Raw genomic sequence first — 26,984 nt, forward strand, 5'->3', positions numbered from 1 at the left:
ATGGCAGACACTATAACAACATTTAAAAAAGGGCTGGATGCTTTTCTCACAACAAATGGCATTGTGAGTTGTAAATAATCTAGCGATAGAGAATGTGCAACTGGAGAAAGGTTCAACTTGATGGATCCATGCCTGTCTTCACCCTATATTACTATGCTATCATGTTGTCTAGAGATCACATATGTATTGATTTTATCAATGTATCGTATGCATGGATTGGATATGCATATATTCTACAACAAAAAAAGAAAAATGCAAATGTATAAGGGACAAGTTGTGAACCTTGGTAACTTATACTGGACTAGGCAACTGCAGGCAGAATTTTCTGAGATTGACTTTTCAAACTTTACAAGTTTGACGACGGCAAGGCCGAAACACGCGTTGAGGCGGATGCACGTGCTGCTGTGCCCTCCTATATATGGTATCTATACTAGGTATGCTTTATAGATTTCCAACGTAAATACTTTGTGTATCTCTCTCTACTGTATACTTCATCTGTCTATGACTACTATACCACTGTGACATATATTTTGGGCAGTAGGTCTTGATTATCTGCTTTAGAATTTAATGGCTTGTTGCCAAATTTAAGTATTGTATTCTGTTGACCTTCAGCTTGCACAGTGCGTCCTGCACTTTATAACTGCACATATGCACTTTCTGTTTTCTCCCCTCCCTAATTTGTTCTTTTTATGTAATGTTATTAAAGTGTTTATATCTTTACATCACTTTGGACTGCTCGATCGTTTTTCTCTTTTCTTTGCTCATATTTATCATTTTGACGATCAGTCCACTATACTGTCCTCTATGTGCGTACCATAATGAATAATATGATGCTGGAATATACTTAATAACTGATAATGGTGCCGTTACCTCTGTTGAACTATCTTTACAAATAGAGATGAGCAGATCATTTGAAATTAGAATTCGCTGACTTCGCCAAATTTTCCCAAAAAATTCCATTTGCGGCAAATAAATTTGTGCAACTCTTAATACTGAATATCTGTAATTGATCTTAAAACATACACGTGAAAAAAGGAGAGAGAAAACCCCACAGTCCATAAGAGCTTACACTTTTTCAGGTGAAAGAGAGAACATTTCTGTCCAAGGAGCTTACACTCCCTAGGAAAAAGAAAAGGACAACCCTTCTGACCACAAGAGCTTACATTTTACAGGAGAGAGCGGACCCTGCTGTCCAGAAGAGATTACACTCAACAGGAGACAGAGAGAGAACCCCGCTGTCCAGAAGAGATTACACTTTACAGGAAACAGAGAAAGAACCCCGCTGTCCATAAGAGAGAGAATCCCACTATCCATAAGAGATTATACTCTACAGGAAACAGAGAATGAACCCCGCTGTCCATAAGAGAGAGACCCCGACTGTCCATAAGAGATTACACTCTACAGGAGACAGAGAGAGAACCCCGCTGTCCATGAGAGAGAACCCCACTGTCCATAAGAGATTATACTCTACAGGAAACAGAGAATGAACCCCGCTGTCCATAAGAGAGAGACCCCTGCTGTCCATAAGAGATTACACTCTACAGGAAACAGAGAAAGAACCCCGCTGTCCATAAGAGAGAGAATCCCACTATCCATAAGAGATTATACTCTACAGGAAACAGAGAATGAACCCCGCTGTCCATAAGAGAGAGACCCCCACTGTCCATAAGAGATTACACTCTACAGGAGACAGAGAGAGAACCCCGCTGTCCATAAGAGAGAGAACCCCACTGTCCATAAGAGATTACACTCTACAGAAGACAGAGAGAGAACCCCGCTGTCCATAAGAGAACCCCACTGTCCATAAGAGAATACACTCTACAGGAGACAGAAAGAGAACCCCGCTGTCCATAAGAGAGAGACCCCCACTGTCCATAAGAGATTACACTCTACAGGAGACAGAAAGAGAACCCCACTGTCCATAAGAGATTACACTCTACAGGAGACAGAGAGAGAATCCCGCTGTCCATAAGAGATTACACTCTACAGGAGACAGAGACTTACTCTGACTCTAGAAATGGAAATCGACTCTGCCGTACAAACTGTCCTCCACTGGGAACCACTGATCTGTGATATCCCAGGTACTGACCACCACTGTACAAGGTATGATAATCCATAAGATGGTATGGTTGCGATGTCACACGGAAGCTGCTGTGAAGGAGGAGAGGCCTGTTCCAGGTGCAAAAAGATTTACTAGACTACCTAGATTGATGCAACAGCCTATGCATAATATTTTTAAGCTATCCACAGTGTTGTTCCTGCAATACCACAACCTTCCCAGATGATACTGGCGAAACCCTGAGTGTGTGGTTTTATGGAGATTGATTCACACATGGAGCGCTTTTTCTCTGTTTTTTTATTGCATAATTCGTACAATATCATAGCAGCAGGGCATTATGGGGAAATTCCCTTGTCATTGCAAAATGACATTAGTCCACATTCTGACGCTTCAGCAGTGTGGAAATGATGCTGGGCAAGTTTTATTTTTTTTTGCAAAGAGTGAATAGAATCTCAAAATGTTCGACTTTGCATGAAACTGTGAATTTCAGGACAATTGACTCAAACTGTATCCTCTGCGGATCGATCTGCTCATTTCTATTTACAAAGTTTAGTATGACTCCTGCCTCTTACCTCTGTGTTCTTCCAGTGCGTCCGGTTTAATAGCTGCTAGGGTTTGTTCTACGGGAAAAAAGAAGTGAATCTCATTTTCTGCCTCAGTTGGACTTGAACTTCCGTGCAGTTGGTTGACTGTAGATTCTTTGGGAGTAAACCGAGCTCGAAAACTAAGAGAAAATTACATATATGCATGAAGTAGTAGCATTAAGTCACTTTTAGAAGTGGAATTTACACTGGGAAATGGTATAAAGAAAAAAATCAGCCAGCTGCATTATTCTGTACCCACAACTAGTTTGGGTTCACAAATACTAATGAAAACCCCCAGAAAGAGACCTAAATCAGAAGTCAAAGGCCGTGATTCATTATTGCTGTTTCTCATTTCCTGACATAATTTGCTTTTTATTGAAGGATTTAGTATTTGCACCTTCTTGCCCATTTATTTGCATTACTCACTTATATAGCGTTAATAATTCCACAGCACTTTACAGACATCATCACCGCTGTCTCCATTGGGGCTCACAGTCTACATTCCCTATCATTATGTCCTTGAAGTGTGGGAGGAAACTGGAGAAAACCCACACAAATACGGGGACAACACACAAACTTCTTGCAGATGTTATATACGTCATGCACCACTTTTTAAGTTGTCTTTCTTTTTTAAGCCTTTTTTATTGTTCCCTGTTAAATTTGCTTATCCAGATGTTTTAGACAGATTCGTGAAATGTGACTTTTACCAAATGCAGCATTTTTTAGGCCATATCACTCTATTTGACTCCCTGGAGTAAAGTTTTTAGAGGAGTTTTCAATTTGGCACAATTTTGCATCTTTTTAAAGGATTTGCCACTTTTGGTGCTAAAAAGTCGCAAAACCTTGTTAAAGACAAAAATAAGGAGCAGTTTTGATTTTGCACCAAATTCATAAATGGCGTGTATCATTTTGAAGAACTTGGTGAAAAAACCCTCAGCGAGTACCACAAGACAAAAAAAAAGAAAAGTGACTTAAATAAATCGCAAATTATGAATCAGGCCCACAGACTTTGATCCCTTAGTAACCTTTGACGTATAGGTACGTCATCGGTAGGTTCCTTCCCTTTGATGTGAGCTACGACACAGAGCCCACATCTTTCTCTGCACATGACAGCTGATATATATATATATATATAATCAGCTGTCATGTGCCTCTAACAGTCACTGTTAACCAGTTACATGCCAATGTCAATCAGTGACAGCGGCATGTAGAACACGCCGGCCAGAAGCGCGTCACAAGGTCTGCCCATTGGTGCCCCTGCCACGTAATCGCGGGGCACCGATGGGTTGACATTACAGCCGGGGGTCTGCAGAAGTCACCCGTGCCTGTCATTGTGAGTCTCCTATAAATGCCAGCCCCTTGCCAGTGTTCATAGGAGATCATGATTCCTGCTACACATAGCAGGGCTGAATGTGACCTGGTAACTTGAAGATTCTGCCCTTATTTTTGAGTAACAATTTCCGGTTGTATTTTCTTTGGGAAGGTGACAAATTTCCTGATAGTTTGACATCTGGAATGTTGGCTACCTGGCATTGCTACACCAACTAATTATTCCCTTTCCTCTACTCTATGTAGAAACAGGAAGTCTCTTGTCCCTGCATGACTCATCCCCCATTTCAACTCCTGACCCAGCTGCTGCACTCCTTCCCCCCTGTCATTGACATTTGTAGTGACTTATGAGTCATACAGGGAAAATGTACCTCCTTTTCCTACATAGAGCTTAGAAGGATTCAGCTAGTCAGTTTTTAATCAAGTGATGTCATAGACCTAATGGAAAAGAGAAAAATTAGCTGGGTAGAAAGGCAAAATGAGCAATTGTAAGTACACAGTGCTATATAATATGATGACTGCTATATATTAAGAGGATAACAAATTTGATGGGTGCTTTTTAAGAAATGCTGCAAGATCATAGTGTTATGCTTGTCAAAATATATGTAGTTAACTCATTTTTAATAGTATGTAAAAAACTTATAATAGAATATTACAATATATGACATGAAGTGAGATAAACCTTCATTTTCAGATGAGGGATACTAGAGAATATAACATACTATTAATTGATTAATGATATAATATATAGTATAAGACTACACTGCACATGACTGGTAATTTTACTATGGTATTTTACTATTTTACTATTATGGCTGGCACTTTGGGAAAATCCAGTGCTCATGTTGTAATGGATATAATCCAATCACATGAGTTTGCATATTATACCACAGCCTATCTTCTGGATAAACCATCAATATTTGATCAGTGAAGATGCGACGTCCCAATCATTGGGGTGACGATCAGATATTAACGATCAGATAATCCTATCCTGAAATTAGGCCATCAAAAAAAAGTAGTGGCCAACCCCTTCAGGTTGCAGAAGAATGCTCTTTATTTGAAGAGATGATACAAATAGTACAAGATAATTTTTTTATGATGATACAAAAGTCTTGGTAAATACTGTATACTGTAATGTAAACGTTTTTGTTAGTGGCTTTTTTTTCTTTGGGCCGATTTCCTCTCCCAGCGCATCTTCGTCATTCCTCTTACTTTTTCGATACAGAATACCACTGTGAGCAAGGTCCAGGTGAATTAACACATCTATCATATAGAAAAAATGTAGACTAGAACCAAATTTTAGACCGGGTACTGTCATGATCTCCATGGCCAGAGAACATAGCATAAGCCTATATAGGTACAAGCTCTTGGAAGATGGGAACTGAGCTGACCATGAACTAAACCTACCGCACAACTAGAAGTAGCCAGGTAGCATGTCCTACTTTTTATCCCTAGATGCCCAGCGCCAGCCGGAGAACTAAATAATGCTAGCAGAGGGAAATATTAGTCCTAGCTCACCTCTAGAGAAATACCCCGAAAGGAGACAGAGGCCCCCCACATATATTGGCGGTGAATTAAGATGAAATAACAAACGCAGCAGGAAAATAGGTTTAGCAAATTTGAGGTCCACTTACTAGATAGCAGAAGACAGAAAGAACACTTTCATGGTCAGCTGAAAACCCTAACAAAACACCATCCAGAAATTACTTTAGGACTCTGGCATTAACTCATAATACCAGAGTGGCAATTCCTGATCACAAGAGCTTTCCAGACACAGTAACGAAACAACAGCTGTGAACTGGAACAAAAATGCAAAAACAAACATGGACAAAAGTCCAACTTATCTAGTTGTTGTCTAGGAGCAGGAACAAGCACAGAGAGGCTTCTGATAACATTGATGACCGGCAAGCAACTAACAGAGAAGCCAGGTTATATAGCGACTCCCACAACTTGATGGGAACAGGTGAACAGGGAAGATGATGACACAAGTTCAATTCCACCAGTAGCCACCGGGGGAGCCCAGAATCCAAATTCACAACAGTACCCCCCCCTCAAGGAGGGGGCACCGAACCCTCACCAGAACCACCAGGGCGATCAGGATGGGCCCTATGAAAGGCACGAACCAGATCGGAGGCATGAACATCAGATGCAGTCACCCAAGAATTATCCTCCTGGCCGTATCCCTTCCACTTGACCAGATACTGGAGTCTCCGTCTGGAAACACGGGAGTCCAGGATTTTCTCCACAACGTACTCCAACTCACCCTCAACCAACACCGGAGCAGGAGGCTCAACGGAAGGCACAACCGGTACCTCATACCTGCGCAATAACGACCGATGAAAAACGTTATGAATAGAAAAGGATGCAGGGAGGTCCAAACGGAAGGAAACAGGGTTAAGAATCTCCAATATCTTATACGGGCCGATGAACCGAGGCTTAAACTTAGGAGAAGAGACCCTCATAGGGACAAAACGAGAAGACAACCACACCAAATCCCCAACACAAAGCCGAGGACCAACACGACGGTGACGGTTGGCAAAAAGCTGAGTCTTCTCCTGGGACAACTTCAAATTGTCCACCACCTGCCCCCAGATCTGATGCAATCTCTCCACCACCGCATCCACTCCAGGACAATCCGAAGATTCCACCTGACCGGAGGAAAATCGAGGATGGAACCCCGAATTACAGAAAAACGGGGACACCAAGGTGGCAGAGCTGGCCCGATTATTGAGGGCGAACTCCGCCAATGGCAAAAAAGCAACCCAATCATCCTGGTCAGCAGACACAAAACACCTCAGATATGTCTCCAGGGTCTGATTAGTCCGCTCGGTCTGGCCATTAGTCTGAGGATGAAAAGCAGACGAAAAAGATAAATCTATGCCCATCCTAGCACAGAATGCTCGCCAGAATCTAGACACAAATTGGGTTCCTCTGTCAGAAACGATATTCTCAGGAATACCATGCAAACGAACAACATTTTGAAAAAACAGAGGAACCAACTCGGAAGAAGAAGGCAACTTGGGCAGGGGAACCAAATGGACCATCTTAGAGAAACGGTCACACACCACCCAGATGACAGACATCTTCTGGGAAACAGGCAGATCTGAAATAAAATCCATCGAGATGTGCGTCCAAGGCCTCTTAGGAATAGGCAAGGGCAACAATAATCCACTAGCCCGAGAACAACAAGGCTTGGCCCGAGCACAAACGTCACAAGACTGCACAAAGCCTCGCACATCTCGTGACAGGGAAGGCCACCAGAAGGACCTTGCCACCAAATCCCTGGTACCAAAAATTCCAGGATGACCTGCCAACGCAGAAGAATGAACCTCAGAGATGACTCTACTGGTCCAATCATCAGGAACAAACAATTTATCAGGTGGACAACGATCCGGTCTATCTGCCTGAAACTCCTGCAAGGCCCGCCGCAGGTCTGGAGAAACGGCTGACAATATCACTCCATCCTTAAGGATACCTGTGGGCTCAGAGTTACCAGGCGAGTCAGGCTCAAAACTCCTAGAAAGGGCATCCGCCTTAATATTCTTAGAACCCGGTAGGTATGACACCACAAAATTAAACCGAGAGAAAAATAATGACCAGCGCGCCTGTCTAGGATTCAGGCGCCTGGCGGTCTCAAGATAAATCAAATTTTTGTGGTCAGTCAATACCACCACCTGATGTCTGGCCCCCTCAAGCCAATGGCGCCACTCTTCAAAAGCCCACTTCATGGCCAAAAGCTCCCGATTCCCAACATCATAATTCCGCTCAGCGGGCGAAAACTTACGGGAGAAGAAGGCACAAGGCCTCATCACGGAGCAGTCAGGACTTTTCTGCGACAACACTGCCCCAGCTCCGATCTCAGAAGCGTCGACCTCAACCTGAAAAGGAAGAGCAACATCAGGCTGACGCAACACAGGGGCAGAAGAAAAACGGCGCTTAAGCTCCCGAAAGGCCTCCACAGCATCAGGAGACCAATCAGCAACATCAGCACCCTGCTTAGTCAAATCGGTCAATGGCTTAACGACATCTGAAAAACCAGCAATAAATCGACGATAAAAGTTAGCAAAGCCCAAAAATTTCTGAAGACTCTTGAGAGAAGAGGGCTGCGTCCAATCACAAATAGCTTGAACCTTGACAGGATCCATCTCAATGGAAGAGGGAGAAAAAATATATCCCAAAAAGGAAATCCTCTGAACCCCAAAAACGCACTTAGAACCCTTCACACACAAAGAATTAGACCGCAAAACCTGAAAAACCCTCCTGACTTGCTGGACATGAGAGTCCCAGTCATCCGAAAAAATCAGAATATCATCCAGATACACAATCATAAATTTATCCAAATAATCGCGGAAAATATCATGCATAAAGGACTGGAAGACTGAAGGGGCATTTGAAAGACCAAAAGGCATCACCAAATACTCAAAGTGGCCCTCGGGCGTATTAAATGCGGTTTTCCACTCATCCCCCTGCCTGATTCGCACCAAATTATACGCCCCACGGAGGTCAATCTTAGAGAACCACTTGGCCCCCTTTATGCGAGCAAACAAATCAGTCAGCAACGGCAATGGGTATTGATATTTAACCGTGATTTTATTCAAAAGCCGATAATCAATACATGGTCTCAAAGAGCCGTCTTTTTTTGACACAAAGAAAAAACCGGCTCCTAAGGGAGATGACGATGGCCGAATATGTCCCTTTTCCAAGGACTCCTTTATATATTCTCGCATAGCAGCATGTTCAGGCACAGACAGATTAAATAAACGACCCTTTGGGTATTTACTACCCGGGATTAAATCTATGGCACAATCGCACTCTCGGTGCGGAGGTAGCGAACCAAGCTTGGGTTCTTCAAAGACGTCACGATAGTCAGACAGGAACTCAGGAATTTCAGAGGGAATAGATGATGAAATGGAAACCAAAGGTACATCCCCATGAGTCCCCTTACATCCCCAGCTCAACACAGACATAGCTCTCCAGTCAAGGACTGGGTTGTGAGACTGCAGCCATGGCAATCCTAGCACCAAAACATCATGTAGATTATACAGCACCAGAAAGCGAATAATCTCCTGGTGATCCGGATTAATACGCATAGTTACTTGTGTCCAGTATTGTGGTTTATTATTAGCCAATGGGGTGGAGTCAATCCCCTTCAGAGGAATAGGAGTCTCCAAAGGCTCTAAATCATACCCACAGCGATTGGCAAAGGACCAATCCATAAGACTCAAAGCGGCGCCAGAGTCGATATATGCGTCCGTGGTAATGGATGACAAAGAGCAAATCAGGGTCACAGACAGAATAAATTTAGACTGTAAATTGCCAATGGAAACAGATTTGTCAAGCTTTTTAGTGCGCTTAGAGCATGCTGATATAACATGAGTAGAATCACCACAATAGAAACACAACCCATTTTTCCGTCTAAAATTCTGCCGCTCGCTTCTGGACAGAATTCTATCGCACTGCATACTTTCTGGCGTCTTCTCAGTGGACACCGCCAGATGGTGCACTGGTTTGCGCTCCCGCAGACGCCTATCGATCTGAATAGCCATTGTCATGGACTCATTCAGACCCGCAGGCACAGGGAACCCCACCATAACATCCTTAATGGCATCAGAGAGACCCTCTCTGAAAGTCGCCGCCAGGGCGCACTCATTCCACTGAGTAAGCACAGACCATTTACGGAATCTTTGGCAGTAAATTTCAGCTTCATCTTGCCCCTGAGATAGGGACATCAAAGCTTTTTCTGCCTGAAGTTCCAAATGAGGTTCCTCATAAAGCAACCCCAAGGCCAGAAAAAACGCATCCACATTGAGCAACGCAGGATCCCCTGGTGTCAATGAAAAAGCCCAGTCTTGAGGGTCGCCCCGGAGCAAGGAAATCACAATCCTGACCTGCTGTGCAGGGTCTCCGGCAGAGCGAGATTTCAGGGACAAAAATAATTTGCAATTGTTTCGAAAATTCTGAAAACCAGATCTATTCCCCGAGAAAAATTCCGGCAAAGGAATTCTCGGCTCAGATACAGGTGCATGAAAAACAAAATCTTGCAATTTTTGTACCTTCGTGGCGAGATCACTCAAACCTGCAGTTACACTCTGAAGATCCATTACAAACAGGTGGACACAGAGCCATTCAAAGATTAGAAGGAGAGAAAGAAAAAAGAAAGGCTGCAGCATAGACAGACTGGCAAGGGGTCCAATTAAGAGCACACTCCAAACTAGAGAAAAAAAAAAAAAAAAATTCTCAGCAGACTTCTTATTTCTCTCCTTTCTCAGCCAAGGATTTTAACCCTTTAGTTGGCCGGTCAAACTATCATGATCTCCATGGCCAGAGAACATAGCATAAGCCTATATAGGTACAAGCTCTTGGAAGATGGGAACTGAGCTGACCATGAACTAAACCTACCGCACAACTAGAAGTAGCCAGGTAGCATGTCCTACTTTTTATCCCTAGATGCCCAGCGCCAGCCGGAGAACTAAATAATGCTAGCAGAGGGAAATATTAGTCCTAGCTCACCTCTAGAGAAATACCCCGAAAGGAGACAGAGGCCCCCCACATATATTGGCGGTGAATTAAGATGAAATAACAAACGCAGCAGGAAAATAGGTTTAGCAAATTTGAGGTCCACTTACTAGATAGCAGAAGACAGAAAGAACACTTTCATGGTCAGCTGAAAACCCTAACAAAACACCATCCAGAAATTACTTTAGGACTCTGGCATTAACTCATAATACCAGAGTGGCAATTCCTGATCACAAGAGCTTTCCAGACACAGTAACGAAACAACAGCTGTGAACTGGAACAAAAATGCAAAAACAAACATGGACAAAAGTCCAACTTATCTAGTTGTTGTCTAGGAGCAGGAACAAGCACAGAGAGGCTTCTGATAACATTGATGACCGGCAAGCAACTAACAGAGAAGCCAGGTTATATAGCGACTCCCACAACTTGATGGGAACAGGTGAACAGGGAAGATGATGACACAAGTTCAATTCCACCAGTAGCCACCGGGGGAGCCCAGAATCCAAATTCACAACAGGGTACTATTCTTGCCCTAAGGGGCATGAACTATGCTAATAAGTGTGTCATGTGTGATTTATCCTCCGCCCTGATCCAAGTCCGTATTTATCATGTAGTTATTCATGATTGGCTATTCTATGATATAAATGGTAGCTCCTGATGGTGTGACGCCACCCCTAGAAGAAGGCAGTACGCAGAAACGTACATCAGGGTTTTTTCTGGGTGCACCACCTTCCTACACAGATAACAACTTTTGCTTATTTACCTCTGTTTCCCCATGATCTGTACACTTAAGTCCTATGGAGGTCTTATGTTTGACTTATAAATGCAATATGTAATTTATATTACAGAAGATCATTTATCCATGTGTTATATTTAATGAACATGACACTGGAAGGTCATGGATACATTATATATAGGTGGGATCGCTGGATGGTCTCACACATTTGTTGCTTGTATTAACTGTGGGAGTGTGGGCCCACCTTGCGGTGTCCCACTATTTTATAGATTTTAATCAGTGTGTGAATTTTTTCAATTCAATAAATAAAATTTGATATTTGATTTGCAAATTTGTTTGTGGTGTTTATTTTTTTCTGTATGATTGATGTTCCTCTATGTATTGAACCTGTTAAACTGTCCATGCAGAGTGATTAATCTGACACATTAGTTTGCATATTTTGGTGTGTATTTGTGATGTGACTGTGGACACATTTGTGAACTAACACATTTGTGCATTTCAAGCATTCCGTTATCTTTTTTGTTAAAAAAAAAAGTTTGAATTATATTTACCAAGATAACAAAAATTGATCTTATATTATTTTTATAATCCATTCATATAAAGAGAATTCTTCTGAAATTTTTATTGGTATAATATGCGAAGTCTAGTAATTTTACTAGTCCCAGGTCTTGATGACTTCTATTAAAGGGGTTGTCCAAGTTAACGAAAAAGTTGTTCACAGGTAGCAATACAGCTAAAGACACTGTATACTCATCTTCCATTCCAATACTGCGCCCCAGATATTGCCTTACTTTATGTGCAGAAGAGACCGCTCATATACCATGTGATGTAAGCAGGCAGTCAATGGCCTCACCGGTCTCGGGCCACATATACCGCTGTGAACTGTGACTGGCTGCAGTGGTCACATTCAGTATTATGGTTGTAACATCTGCAACCAATGTAAACAGTATACCTATCTCTGTCTGGAGAGTCAAGAATGCAGAGCTGGTACAAAGATTAAGTAAACATTATTTTGCTTTTTGCTTTTTTTTAATTTCTTCATTTTTGAAGGAGATAAATAACGACTTATAGAATTAGTCACCATGGTACCACATAATGCACATAACAATCCGTACCAAAAGATGACCATTGACCTTTGGGGCCTATCATCAATAAGATATATCACACAACAAGAGGATGATGAAATAACGGTCCAAAAAAGATTTATATAAATATAAACTTTTATTGCTTAACATAACCAAGGTGCAAGGAGGGACAAATTGGCACTACCAGAAAAACACTGAAAGCAGCAGGAGGCGCATACCCAGGTCCATGTCAACATAGTATATATTACCATAATATATCGGTCTTGGCTAAAAAACAAAACAAAAAATGCAAAATAATCATAAAAAATTAGAAAAAAATAAAACAAAAAATGAAGCGAAGACCAAGTACTATTAGATGTATAGGAAAATTGCGGCAAGAATATCAAAAAACTGTGATAATACATAGGTCATAATTATTGAAGCGATATACAAAGGTAGTTACAATTGATAAGGCTGTAAATGCATGGCCAGGAGCTTTCCATGCATACAGCTTCAGTCAGTATGAAAGTAAATAAGTGATAGAAAATCACTGCAGGTAAAGGAGAAATTGACTGAAGCTGAGCCAATATGGAGTGTTACAGCCAGACAGTCACAGCCATCACAACACACCTGATATAATCGCCGAAATAACTCACCGCAAAACAGGAGACAATGGTGCCTGGGGACGCGCCTCCGCCCCTACGCGCGTTTCGGTGGGAACACCTTCGTCAGGGGCCCCCTGACGAAGGTGTTCCCACCGAAACGCGCGTAGGGGCGGAGGCGCGTCCCCAGGCACCATTGTCTCCTGTTTTGCGGTGAGTTATTTCGGCGATTATATCAGGTGTGTTGTGATGGCTGTGACTGTCTGGCTGTAACACTCCATATTGGCTCAGCTTCAGTCAATTTCTCCTTTACCTGCAGTGATTTTCTATCACTTATTTACTTTCATACTGACTGAAGCTGTATGCATGGAAAGCTCCTGGCCATGCATTTACAGCCTTATCAATTGTAACTACCTTTGTATATCGCTTCAATAATTATGACCTATGTATTATCACAGTTTTTTGATATTCTTGCCGCAATTTTCCTATACATCTAATAGTACTTGGTCTTCGCTTCATTTTTTGTTTTATTTTTTTCTAATTTTTTATGATTATTTTGCATTTTTTGTTTTGTTTTTTAGCCAAGACCGATATATTATGGTAATATATACTATGTTGACATGGACCTGGGTATGCGCCTCCTGCTGCTTTCAGTGTTTTTCTGGTAGTGCCAATTTGTCCCTCCTTGCACCTTGGTTATGTTAAGCAATAAAAGTTTATATTTATATAAATCTTTTTTGGACCGTTATTTCATCATCCTCTTGTTGTGTGATATTTTTGAAGGAGGAAAAGGGATTGACAGCAGGATTTAAATGGCTAAACCGCACCAATCAGGGCAAGCTTCAGTCGCTGCAGCTACAGTCAGATACCGACTATATATCTGCATATGAAACAGTACCAGCTCCTGAGCCGGTTTCATATACAAAAAACAGCAACAAAAGGCAGGATTCTTACCTGCCTAGCCCTCCAAACAAATGCAAATGCAATGCATTTGTTTGGAGGCCTAGGCAGGTAAGAATCTCTGCCTTTTGTTGCTGTTTTTTCTATTTTTGGAGGATCTCCGAATCCTCTTTTTGTGCTTTTTCTGTTTAGAGACCGGTTTCATATACCTCTGAGAGACCTATGACAAAAATGTGTTTTATAGGTAAAGAGAATGTGCCACCAGGCTGTTGTGACCACATCTGCGAGCATCATGAAGTAAAGACAGAGACCCTGATTCCAGCTTAGAATGCTGAGCTGTGTATAACCCCGCCCACAACACTGATTGGCAGCTTTCCGTGTACACTTCAGCAAACTGCCAATCAGTGGTGGGGGCGTGGTTACTCAGAGCAGGAGGACTACACAGCACAAGACAACTAGTCCTCTAGTGATAATCTCTTGCTGATAATACAGTGTTTTTAATGAAACAACATGCACACTAGTAAGTGATGCATCGCTGGAATTAGGATCTCATCCCCTACATTATGCTGCTCTCAGATTACATAATGAAACCCTACTGGCAGATTTTCCTTAAAGGGTTAAAAAAATGAAACTTAATCTTCACTAAACGTATACTAACCTATTATGGAACTTTATAAATAAAGATTCCCTAATATTATTAACATAATGTTATTACAGTGTACATCCGTGTAGCAATCAATTGTGTCAATGGTCAGAAAGTTTGTCAGCATTCTCAAGGCTTTCAAGTCAGACAGACGACATCTCTGCTCCCTTTCACGACAATGAAAATTAAGCCAAATTTTATACCAACCTATCTGGTGCTTTATTCATTGCTTCAGTAAGATCAGCCGGGCCTAACAAATTTCTCCAGTGTTTTATGGCATCATCCTTTACAAGTGCTAGGGCGAGGACAGGACCACTGAAAGACAAATAAGACAAAAGAACAAATTAAAAGAATACAAGTATATATAATAGAGAAAATTATTATATGTGATATAAGTGGGTTAAACAGTAATTCACCTCATCATTTGCTGCTTCAGGGCTAGAAAATACTCTTGGTCTATATGCTCCTTGTAAAACTCGTGAACTTGTTGTTCAGTCAACATTATCTCTTTCTGCATCGCGATGGAGAATCCGGCATCTCGAATACTTTCCAGAACCTCATCTGAAATATAGTAAAGACTGGAAAGTTTTTCCTCCAACTAAAATGCAATTTACAAAATATTTGCATCACTTAGCGAGGCACCTACGACGACGGGTCACTTATAGTGGTTGTCCACTACTAGGACAACCCCTTCTCAATCTGAATGTTTGCCTCTGATAAAATAAAAACATCTATACTCACCTCCCTATGCCGATACTCAAGTTCCCGGGGTCCATGTGAGTTTATTATGTCACGTGATTTCCGAAGGCAAATATCGTAATCCTTAACTAAAGATCATACAATTTAACTTTTAAAAAGACTATTAAAGGAAAAAAACTGTTAAAATCCGCTTCAGTCAGTATATATCTATGGACACAAATATACTGCTTATTCCACTAAAGTCATGAATGTGCTTGGTGTTCCAATAGTCAATGTCTCTTTTATGGGTACGGATATTTTGGTGCGGTCGCTACCTATATTATCCTATTATGGAGTAACCCCATAGACACACTGACTAATGGTACTAAAAAGTGCTCCTAAGCCTCCCCAAGATGTTTCACTAGATAGACTGACGTTATCAGGGGACTGAGGCTATAATGTCACGTGAGCCCTTGCGCTGCACCGGCATCTCTATCCCCACATTCGGACATATACCGTAAGTAATCAAAGGGAATTCAGGGTTGCGACTGCTCTCTTACTCCCTATTGATTACTTATACAGTGGGACAGTGACGCCGACGCAGATTGGGTGCATGACTCGCACGACATAATAACCTCATGTGAGGCACCTTTAACCCCACCAAATTGAACTTGATTAGGGGCGAATTTTTTGCAACATTACAGTAAAGACTCCTTTTATGGAAAAAAAACAAGAAGACCACAGAAAAGAATACATCAACAAACACAATGTTGAGATTTCAAAATTTGAGATTAAGGTTGCAAAGCTCATTCACCACCCCTAAATGATATGATCCAGTCCAAACTTTCATAGTTGCTGAAAATGGATGTAAGCAATGAAAATGGATGCAAGTCGGGTCGCTAACAGGTGAGACAAAACAGGAATACACCAATACAAGAAGCTAGAGACTAGATACTAGAACCTAAGTTCAGGCGAGGACTGGAGGGTAGAGTCGCCTGATATATTATCTGATGGCAGGTGACAGGCCGGGGAAGCAGATCTCTGCAGGACAGAATGGATTCAAATTCCTGCTGATTTCAGCAGCACCCACTTATGACTCACAAACAGCAAAGCTGGAACAGAAGCACAAGGCAGCTCTGAGTGATGGCCAGGCACTGGGTGGAGCAGAGTGAAACACAGGTGAGTAGGGTGGCGCTTAGAAGGAATGCGAGTGGCTAGAGTAATGATATTCCCCCTTATACACCCTACTTATTTGCCGAGACTGATGGAGAAATCTTTCAAGGACCATCGGAGAGCAAATGTTCTCTGCAGGCTCCCAAGCCCTTCTAATCAACCAAATAAAATGACTCCACTAGGATCCTCTTGGAATCCAGATTGTCTTTGACCTTGGACACATCTGAAGGCCCCTCAGGAATGGAAGTAAAGGAAGGACTGTGGACCTTAGAGAAGTGATTCAGGATCACCAACTTCAAAAGTGCGACGTGTAAGGAGTACAGGATCCGTATATTTAGCAGAAGTAGAATACTGTAGGTCACCAGATTGAGTTGTCTGATGATTTTGAGTGGACCAAGATTCCAACAGGTGAACATTCCGTGAAGACAATCAAACCTTTTCTCCAGGTAGATAGTGAGTTGGCGAACCTTGCTTCCTATCCGCATGAGTCTACATCAGTGACATGGCCTTAAGGAGGGAGGCCTGAGTTTGCTGCCAGATCTGGAAAAAGTTGGCAAAAGAAGAATCTGCAACTGGTACCCTGGAAGAAGCGGACATAGGGGATATCTCAGAAGACTCCCCATGTGGTTATTGTAGGAGAACTCCACCCATGGGAGTAGTTGTACACAGTCATACTGGTGAGCAGAAACAAAGTTTCAAAGATAGTTCTCGAGTGTCTGGTTAACCCGTTCCACTTACCCAATGGTCTATGCTTGGTAAGCAGAAGAGGGAGACCATGGAGACAAAACACATGCTGTAAGAAGATTGTGGACAAGCTTGGGAGCGGAAGACAGGCCAACCAAGGGGATAAAGTAAACCATCTTACGCCATGATTAAGGCTTGTTGCTGAAACGTGTCTGTTTGTCGTGTGGATTTCTAGTGGTTACCAGCATCTTTTGTATTTTTATATTGGACTAATTAAAAGTATGTGATTACATTCTTGCCTTCCTTCACTGGAGACCATTTTCCTCTTTTGCATTTTAGAGAACCGGTCCACCATGACCCAAATGGTTGTGCAACCTTCGAAGAGGGGCAGGTCCATGAAGAAATCCATAGAGATATGTTGCCATGGTGCAGAAGGAACTATCATAGACTTAAGGAGACCAACAGGCTTGTTCCTGCAAGACTTGTTCCTGGCGCACTGTGGACAAGTGGTCACAAAGTCCTGAACATCCTTGGCTAGAAAGAGTCACCAAAAGCGGAGAGAAATTAGGTCAGTAGACTTGTGTATGCCCACATGGGTGGCTAGCCTGAATTTGTGTCTCCAGGACAGTATTCTCCTTCTCTTAGCAGAAGGAACAGAGGTTTTCCCAGGAGAAATGTATTTCAGGAGGACAGGGGTTGCTTCAACAATCCTGACCAGGTCCATGATGTGCTGAGCCTCCTCCACAGAATCAGTCACATCAAAAGATCGAGACAGAGCAGCCGCTGTAACATTGTTCTCCGCTGGACAGAAGTGTAGCTTAAAATCAAAATGAGCGAACAAGAGTGCCCACCTGGCATGACAAGGATTTAACCGTTGAGTGGACTACAGAAATCTTATGATCAGTGTATATTATTACTGAATATTATATTATTACTGGAGAACTGGGGCCTTCCAGTAAATTACGCCATTCTTCTCGTGTCATCTTTATGGCCAGTAGTTCATGATCCCCAATAGAGTCATTACACTCAGCCAGTGAGAACAGTTTAGAAAAGAACCCACGGGAGTCAGATTTCCCAGGCGAAGTTCTTTGGAAAAGATCTGCTCCACCACTGATAGAGGAGGCATCCACTTCTAGAAGAAACTGTTTGTTAGGGAGGGCATGATGCTGCACCAGAGCTCTCACAAAAGCCTCTTTCAAGTGTTGCAAGGACAACATGGCAGACTCAGGCCAGATCCTGGCCTTCGCCCCCTTCTTGGTTAGGGCAGAGATGGGTGCCATGAGGCACGAAAGGTGAGGGATAAACTGCCTATAGAAACTGACAAACCCCATGAAGCGCTGGATGGCACGTAAACCGTAATGGTGAAGCCAGGAGAGAATCACAGAAACCTTCTCAGGATCCATCTCGAGACCCTGGCTGGAAACAATGTAACTGAGGAATGGCAATAGTCAATACAGGGACATAGGGAACCATCCTTCTTTATCAAGAGAAGAGGACTTACGAATAAATCCCATGGCAAGGTTCTCCAATCTGCAACGTGACAGGCCACATGATGAATCAGGTAGGCTCAGCCAGGAGTTACCTGTCTATGGAAGCAATACCCAGGGGTTGATCAAGCCGTTGTGTTGGATGTTGAAGCCACCATGGTCACGACCCATCTTGATAAGTTTTCACCCTCCCATATACTAATGTGCCACAAACAGGAAGTTGATATCACCAACTATTCCCACTTTATTTAGGTGCATCCATATAAATGACCCACCCTGTAGTTTGACAATAAATGGCTTCACACAATCACTAACCATGAGTGGAGAAAAAGTTTTGGTGTTATCATTCATATTCTCTGAAAAAAGGCCAAGAAAGCAAAAATTCTGCTGGGGTATGTAAATTGATATGACTGTGATTTCAGATGACATCTGGCTGGTTACCATGGTGAGTAGAGATGAGCGGATCTGACAAAATTCAAATTTGCCAAATAGCATGGATTTTCTTAGGAAATTTAATTTGCAGCAAAGTTATTCTCCTTGAAATTGAATGTCCCTTATTATACACTGAAGTCTTTCCAGATCCCAGAGTATAATAAACCTACATTGCAAAAAATGAAAAAAAGTACGGTACTTATACTCCACTCTTCACTGTCCCCATCCAGTTTTCGGCGCATGTTCTTATCACTGCCACCAAGAGCTGAATTCCCTGCATGACATGCATAGTGATCTCGGTCTTCTTGCATGTGCAGAAATGAGGGGGAATCAGCGCTCAGCAGTGATAAGAAGATGCACCAAGGAATGAATAGAGCAGGGGTGTCAAACTGCATTCCTCGAGGGCCGCCAACAGGTCATGTTTTCAGGATTTCCTTAGCATTCCACAAGGTGCTGGAATCATTCTGTGCAGGTGTTTAAATTATCACCTGTGCAATACAAGGAAATCCTGAAAACATGACCTGTTGGCGGCCCTCGAGGAATGCAGTTTGACACCTCTGGAATAGAGGACAGTGCAGAGTGGAAGGGCCAGAGTAGTGTGAGGTAAGATGAGTATAAGTTTTTTATTTTTTAACCTTTTAGGCTACTTTCACACATCAGGTTTATTGTTTCAGGCACAATCCAGCTAATTTTCTAAAAAAACGGATCTGTCGCAAATAGTGAAAAACTGAAGCGACGGATCCGTTTTTTCTGCTGGATCCATTTTTTGTTTTTTCACCTGGGAATACAGTGACTTCCTGTTCCGGGTGGAGGAGAAAGAGAGAGAGAGATTTCAGAATGGAAAATGCATGATTTCTGTTACAAATCGGCCATTTATACCTGCGTTTCATACGTTTTTGGCCGGATCAGTCGTTGTGCGGTTTTCCGCCGGACAGAAAAAACGTTGCTCTGGACGTTTTCACCGTCCGTAAACTAATTTTTGACGGATCCGGCAAAAAACGGATGAAACGTTGGGACATCAGACGCAATCCGGCACTAATACAACAATATAAGAAAAAAACGGATCCGGTGGAAAAAAAACAGATTTTTTTACAAATTTGCCAGATTGTGCCTGATGCAAAAAACCTTATGTGTGAAACTAGCCTTAGTGGTCCTTTACGATCCAGAAAAATGGTAGCCAATGGCCACGATTCTGCAGCATCCACGTGGATGCAAACTGCAAAACAATCAGCATTTTCGTGAATGTGGATTTTTTTAAATATTGGAGTAGAATTAATTTCCATTTGAATATATTTATCATCTCTACTGATGGGCCTTTATATATTTATTGGGCACAAAAAGGATATAGCTGCAATGAGTAAGCTGCTTCTGCTAGTACATTATCACCTGACCAACAACAGTTCTTATCGGATCTGTTGGGGACTGTCTTACATGACAATTATTTCCTCCTTCAGGCACAATTTTTGCACAGAGCCGTGGAACCATGAAGGACTCAAAAGCAGCCCCCCTTGTGCGAATTGTTATATGCCAGAATTTTATTGCGAACTAGATCTATGACCATATTTTATTTGTACAACCTGCAAAAATCTGGGGTAGATTTGTTGCCAACATTTTTTTGCACATAGGAGAAGTCACTTAGGAACCTATTGGACTTCCTGAGATACATGAATTCTATGTAGTGAAAGCTGAAATTCACCATAATCCACAGTCAAAATATTATCAGCTTCATGGACACAAAAGTCAATAAAAATAGTCGGAACTCTGTCCATTAGCCTCCATAGAAAAACACAGATTGAAACGGTATTCTACACTTTGAGAGTAGCTGCTCGCCAGCAATTAAGATAGCAATACACAAATCACAGTATATTAGGGTGGAGCGCAGTGTATCAGACGAGGGCATAAGAGAAAAAGGGGTTAGATGAAATAGAAGTAAGCTTCGTGGAAAGGTAGAGTAATAAATATAGGATCCTCTTTATGCATAGGATCCACCCTTATACACATAGAATTGGCCAGTTAGTCCAGAGACATTGATGTAGTTTAGGAAAAGCGTATTCTACCATCCCAGAGATTAAAAAAAGCTGCCTTTAATCTCTTATAAATAAGGATAAAATATCCAAGAAAACCGGTTTCTGTATATTTTTAGATTAATGTGAAATTACCACATCAAGTGTTTCTCGCCAATAGAAAGAATGGTTCAGTCCCGTGTTAAAACTGTCCACAATGTTCAAATGTAATAAAAGGTGAAAACATCTACCACCCAAGAGTTAAAATCATAATCATAATGGCAATTACTAATGTATTATTACTTGTGTTCCAGCACTTTTAAGATGAGGTACCACATCCCTACCTTTCCTGTCTCTCAGAAGATCAGGTCTGATCAATGCCAAAGTCCTTTCTGGAGTTTTGGAGGCTGATTCCTCTGTGTGCTGTTGCTGAAGTTTAAAACTTGGGAAGAAGAATGCCAATTCTCTGCTGGCCTGTTCTCTGTCGTTACTTCCATGGACTGCATTATACAGAACTTCAGTGCCGTACTGAGCTCGTAAACTAGGAGCAACAACACATTTTTACTGTTTTCACTTATCCGACTTTTAAATATATTTTTATTTTACAGTGGGGGAAATAAGTATTTGATCCCTTGCTGATTTTGTAAGTTTGCCCACTGACAAAGACATGAACAGTCTATAATTTTAAGGGTAGGTTCATTTTAACATTGAGATACAGAATATCAAAAATGAAATCCAGAAAATCACATTGTATAAATTATATAAATGTATTTGCATTTTGCAGGGAGAAATAAGCATTTGATCCCCTACCAATCATTAAGGCTAGTTTCACACTAGCGTTAACTGCAATACGTCGCAAATGCGTCGTTTTGCCGAAAATACGCATCCAGCAAAAGTTCTTGCTGGATACGTTTTTTCGTCATAGACTAACATTAGCGACGCATTTGCGACGCATTTGCGACGCATTGCCAAACGTCGCGTCCGTTTTGCGACGCTTGGGCGTGTGGTAGCGGACCGTCGGGAGAAAAAAACGTTTTTTGCTCCCGACGGTCCACTTTTTTCCGACTGCGCATGCGCGGCCGGAACTCCGCCCCCACCTCCCCGCACTTCCCCGCACCTCACAATGGGGCAGCGGATGCGTGGGAAAAATGCATCCGCTGCCCCCGTTGTGCGGCGGAGACCACCCTAGCGTCGGGAACGTCGGCCCGACGCACCGCGACGGGTTGTTCCCGACGCTAGTGTGAAACTAGCCTAAGAGTTCTGGATCCTACAGACCAGTTAGACGCTCCTAATCAACTTGTTATCTGGATTAAAGACAGCTGTCTTACATAGTCACCTTTATAAAAGACTCCTGTCCACAGACTCAATTAATCAGTCAGACACTAACCTCTACAACATGGGCAAGACCAAAGAGATTTATAAGGATGTCAGGGACAAGATCATAGACCTGCACAAAGCTGGAATGGGCTACAAAACCATAAGTAAGACGCTGGGTGAGAAGGAGACAACTGTTGGTGCAATAGTAAGAAAATGGAAGAAATACAAAATGACTGTCAATCGACATCGATCTGGGGCACCATGCAAAATCTCATGTCATGGGATATCCTTGATCATGAGGAAGGTGAGAGATCAGCCTAAAACTACACGGGGGGAACTTGTTAATGATCTCAAGGCAGCTGGGATCACAGTCACCAAGAAAACCGTTGCTAACACATTACGCCTTAAAGGTTTAAAATCCTGCAGCGCCAGCAAGGCCCCCCTGCTCAAGAAGGCACATGTGCAGGCCCATCTGAAGTTTGCCAATTAACACCTGGATGATTCTGTGAGTAATTGGGAGAAGGTGCTGTGGTCAGATGAGACAAAAATTGAGGTCTTTTGCATTAACTCAACTCGCCATGTTTGGAGGAAGAGAAGTGCTGCCTATGACCCAAAGAACACCGTGCCCACTGTCAAACATGGAGGTGGAAACATTATGTTTTGGGGGTGTTTCTCTGCTAAGGGCTCAGGACTACTTCACCACATCAATGGGAGAATGGATGGAGCCATGTACCATAAAATCCTGAGTGACAACCTCCTTTCGTCCGCCAGAACATTAAAAATGGGTCGTGGCTGGGTCTTCCAGCAAGTCAATTACCCAAAACATACAGCCAAGGCAACAAAGGATTGGTTAAAAAAGAAGCACATTAAGGTCATGGAGTGGCCTAGCCAGTCTCCAGAACTTAATCCTATAGACACCTTATGGAGGGAGTTGAAGCTCCAAGTTGCCAAGCGACAGCCTCAAAATCTTAATGATTTAGAGATGATCTGCAAAGGGGAGTGGACCAAAATTCCTCCTGACATGTGTGCAAACCTCTTCATCAACTACAAAAAAGTCTCACTGCTGTGCTTGCCAACAAGGGTTTTGCCACCAAGTATTAAGTCTTGTTTGCCAGAGGGGTCAAATACTTATTGTAACTGGGTCTACAGTGCTGGAGTACCTCTTTCAGTACCACCCCGTGTTTCAGGAGGTCCACTCTGCTTTGGCTGGAGTCTGAATTAAGGACGCTGACTGGAATTGCTTGGTTATATGGGCGCATATAACAGATCACTGCTTCTCCACGTATTTCCAGTATGACAACCCTTTACTCAGAGGACACAGAATATATAACACACAGATACAGAGGGCAGGCCCATTGAAAAGCGGCAGGCCAGACATACATTACAATAGCCGCAGGGGGCCAGAGCCTGCTATTTACTGTGGGAATTACAAAGGTGGGAGAGGTCAGAAGGGGGATATCTTGTCCCCTCTGCCCAGGGGCGCAGCCTGTGGGCTGATGCCTTAGGGACATGCATCTCACATGGAAACTATTATACATACATATAACTGCACAACATATTCTGGGTGCTGGGGGGTTCTGTAATACGGCTCCCCCTTTCAGCGACGCGATCGGCATACACAGTCTGATCCTTAATGGATCGGTTTGGGGATGACCAAAGTTTATGGGGTTGGTACAAGTTCCATTTGTCGACTTAGTCCATCGGCGTTACCGTTTTGTTTGCCGGGTCTGTAGTGGATGGTGAAGCCCAGAGGTTGTAGGGCTAAACTCCACTGCAGTAATCTGCCGTTGTCTCCGGAGACCCGATTAAGCCAGACTAGGGGATTATGGTCCGTTAGGAGGGAAAACTGTCATCCATACAAATATGGTTGCAACTTTTTGAGTGCCCATACTACCGCCAGGCACTCCTTCTCGATGGCCAGGGAAAACTGTCATCCATACAAATATGGTTGCAACTTTTTGAGTGCCCATACTACCGCCAGGCACTCCTTCTCGATGGCCGCATAGCTTACTTCACGGGGCAGTAGTTTCCGACTCAGGTAAGCTACCGGGTGTTCTTGGCCGTCCGGCCCGACTTGGCTCAGTACTGCCCCCAATCCAAACATAGAAGCGTCTGTGTGAACAAGGAAACGTTTAGTTGGATCGGGTGCGGCCAATACACTGGTATTGGGGAGGGCGTCCTTTAGCTGGTGGAAGGCTTCCTCACACTCTGGGGTCCAGGTTACCTGGCGGGGTTGGTTCTTACGGGTCAGATCAGTGAGGGGCTTGGCTACGCTGCTGTAATTGGGAACGAATTTCCTGTAATACCCCGCTGTCCCTAGAAACGCCATGACCTGGCTTTTAGTGCGTGGGGTGGGCCATTTGGCTATGGCCTCAATCTTGGCTGGTTCTGGTCACTGTTTCCCACTTCCCACCCAATGTCCTAAATACTGAACCTCTGCTTTGCCCACGTGACACTTGTTTGGGTTCAGGGTGATTCCGGCCTAGTGGATCCTGTCCAATACTGTCTCTAGGTGATGTAGATGCTCTTCCCATGTCGCACTGTAGATGGCGATGTCATCCAGGTAGGCACAAGCATATAAATATAAAAATATTATATCTTTATTCCATACTTTAAAATAGCAAAGGCTGACAAAAAAAACGGAGAAAAGATCACACGGCAGTCATAACTGAACGCGTTTCGAACACTACCCCCTTCAATTTGCAATTTACATTCACATGGAATAGTGATCATATTAATTTTCTTGATCTAGCTTTATCTGGAGTCCCGCAACAAGTTATTTAAGCGCACACCTATCGCAAGCCCACTGCGGGCAATACAATCTTGCATGCAAGCAGTTTTCATCCAAGTCATACTATCAAAGCTATTCCAGTGGGGGAGGCAATCAGAGCTAAAAGAAACTGCAATGAGGAAACCACTTTTCACAGGGAAAAAATCACTATTCGGGAACGTCTCAAAAACAGAAAATATCCTAAATGGGCCATAGATAGAGCTTTTTAGTTTGGCAGACAGAAAGCCAAGATCAGCACTGTTGAATGGTACGTTAAATCAGATTAGTAATAATACCGCAGATTTAGTACAATCTCCAACAAATAAATTTTATGACAATCAACCGGTGCTAATACTCACCTATAGTAATCATTTTAAATCTATATCCAACATTGTTCGCCAAAATTTAAATATTCTACGAGATGACCCTTTAGTAGATGTAATTTTGAATGATGGTATTAAAATTGTATCGAGGAAAGCACCTACTCTAGGTGCTGCACTTGTTTTTTATCATCAGATATCTCTAATAATTCCTCCAATTGGTTGTCCACAAAAGGCTTCTTCAGATGTGGATCATTTCCATGTAAAACGTGCACTTATGTTAAAAAAAACCCACATCATTCTTCTGTGCTAAAAAACAAAAAACTTTTTAATCAAAAATTATTTGAATTGTAACTCAGACTACGTGATCTACATTATAGAATGCACAGATTGTAATTTACTTTACGTTGGGTCCACAATCCGGAAATTAAAAGAGATTTCGGGAGCATCTAAATGACATTGTACAGCCCACTATTAGGGCAGTCTCACACGTCCAGATAATTCCGGTACCGGAAAAAATCGGTACCGGAGTTATCCGTGTCCGTGAGCTCACGTAGGCCATACGTGTGGCACACGTGTGCCGCCCGTGTGCCGAGTGGGTACCACACGGAGCGTGCAGGAGACAGCGCTAAAGTTTAGCGCTGTCGCCTGCATCGTGCTGAAGCCGCGATTCATATCTTCTGTGCAGCAGCGTTTGCTGCATAGAAGATATGAATAATAGTGTTTAAAAGAAAGATCTATCTGTCCGCCGCCCTCCCACCCCCTGTGCGCCCCCCTGCTGTTCTGAAAATACTCACCTGCCTCCCTCGCAGTGTCCTGTCCTGGCCGCGCCTTCTACTGTATGCGGTCACGTGGGGCCACTCATTTACAGTCATGAATAGGCGGCTCCACCCCTATGGGAGGTGGAGCCACATATTCATGACTCTAATCGGCGGCCCCACGTGACCGCATACAGTAGAAGGCACGGCCAGGACAGGACACTGCGAGGGAGGCGGGTGAGTATTTTCAGAACAGCGGGGGGGCGCACAGGGGGTGGGAGGGCGGCGGACAGATAGATCTTTCTTTTAAACACTATTATTCATATCTTCTATGCAGCAAACGCTGCTGCACAGAAGATATGAATGGCGGCTTCAGCACCATGTGGGGGGGACAGCGCTTACTGTAGCGCTGTCTCCTGCACGCCACAGGGACTGCACACGGAGAAAGTCTGTGTGCCGTTCGTGATTTACACGGACCCATTGACTTTAATGGGTCCGTGTAATATGTGCGCTCCCATGAACACTGACATGTCTCCGTGTTTGGCACACGGAGACACGGTCCGCAAAAAATCAATGACATATGCATTGATTTTAATGGGTCTACGTGTGTCAGTGTCTCCGGTACGTGAGGAAACTGTCACCTCACGTACTGGAGCCACTGACGTGTGAAACCGGCCTTAGACATGTTTCCAATGCGTCTAACCATTTTATAAAAGCTCACAATAGACGCACCTCATTCTTAAAAATCTATGCAATTGAACAGATTTATAAAAACATGCGAGGTGGGGACAGAGAACGAACATTACGAGACAGGGAAGCCTTTTGGATTTTAAATCTTAATTCTAGGGCCCCTTTAGGATTAAATCTCAGAAAGGAAATTATGCTATTTTACTAATATTGATTGATCTTATGTATTCCTGGTTTTTTTC

The 26,984-nt window shown here is 42.9% G+C and overlaps 1 protein-coding gene and 1 long non-coding RNA gene across 5 annotated transcripts in view; one reads left to right on the forward strand and one right to left on the reverse strand.

Moving 5' to 3' along the window:
• LOC143784186 (thioredoxin domain-containing protein 6-like) overlaps positions 1-26,984 on the reverse strand; it is a 70,316-nt gene that overhangs the window by 16,170 nt on the left and 27,162 nt on the right. For all 3 annotated transcript variants that reach the window (XR_013217729.1, XM_077272118.1, XM_077272116.1), the window contains exons 10-13: positions 21,235-21,431; positions 14,850-14,994; positions 14,641-14,748; positions 2,632-2,783 (exon numbers count right to left, since the gene is read on the reverse strand). Coding sequence is in view for 2 of the 3 variants with exons in the window: in XM_077272118.1 (XP_077128233.1) it covers positions 2,632-2,783; positions 14,641-14,748; positions 14,850-14,994; positions 21,235-21,431 (602 nt within the window). In the remaining variant the exon portion in view is untranslated. The remainder of the gene's footprint in view (positions 1-2,631; positions 2,784-14,640; positions 14,749-14,849; positions 14,995-21,234; positions 21,432-26,984) is intronic.
• LOC143784187 (uncharacterized) lies at positions 16,090-21,339 on the forward strand. Of its 2 annotated transcripts, none has more exons than XR_013217730.1 (3): positions 16,090-16,290; positions 17,308-18,529; positions 21,205-21,276. It is a non-coding gene; the product is annotated as an uncharacterized LOC143784187 (long non-coding RNA). The 2 variants fall into 2 exon arrangements; XR_013217731.1 differs by having other exon boundaries at positions 16,108-16,290; positions 17,308-17,536; positions 21,205-21,339.

The sequence above is a fragment of the Ranitomeya variabilis genome, chromosome 7 (genome assembly GCF_051348905.1).
Source record: "Ranitomeya variabilis isolate aRanVar5 chromosome 7, aRanVar5.hap1, whole genome shotgun sequence".
NCBI classification, from domain to species: domain Eukaryota; kingdom Metazoa; phylum Chordata; class Amphibia; order Anura; family Dendrobatidae; genus Ranitomeya; species Ranitomeya variabilis.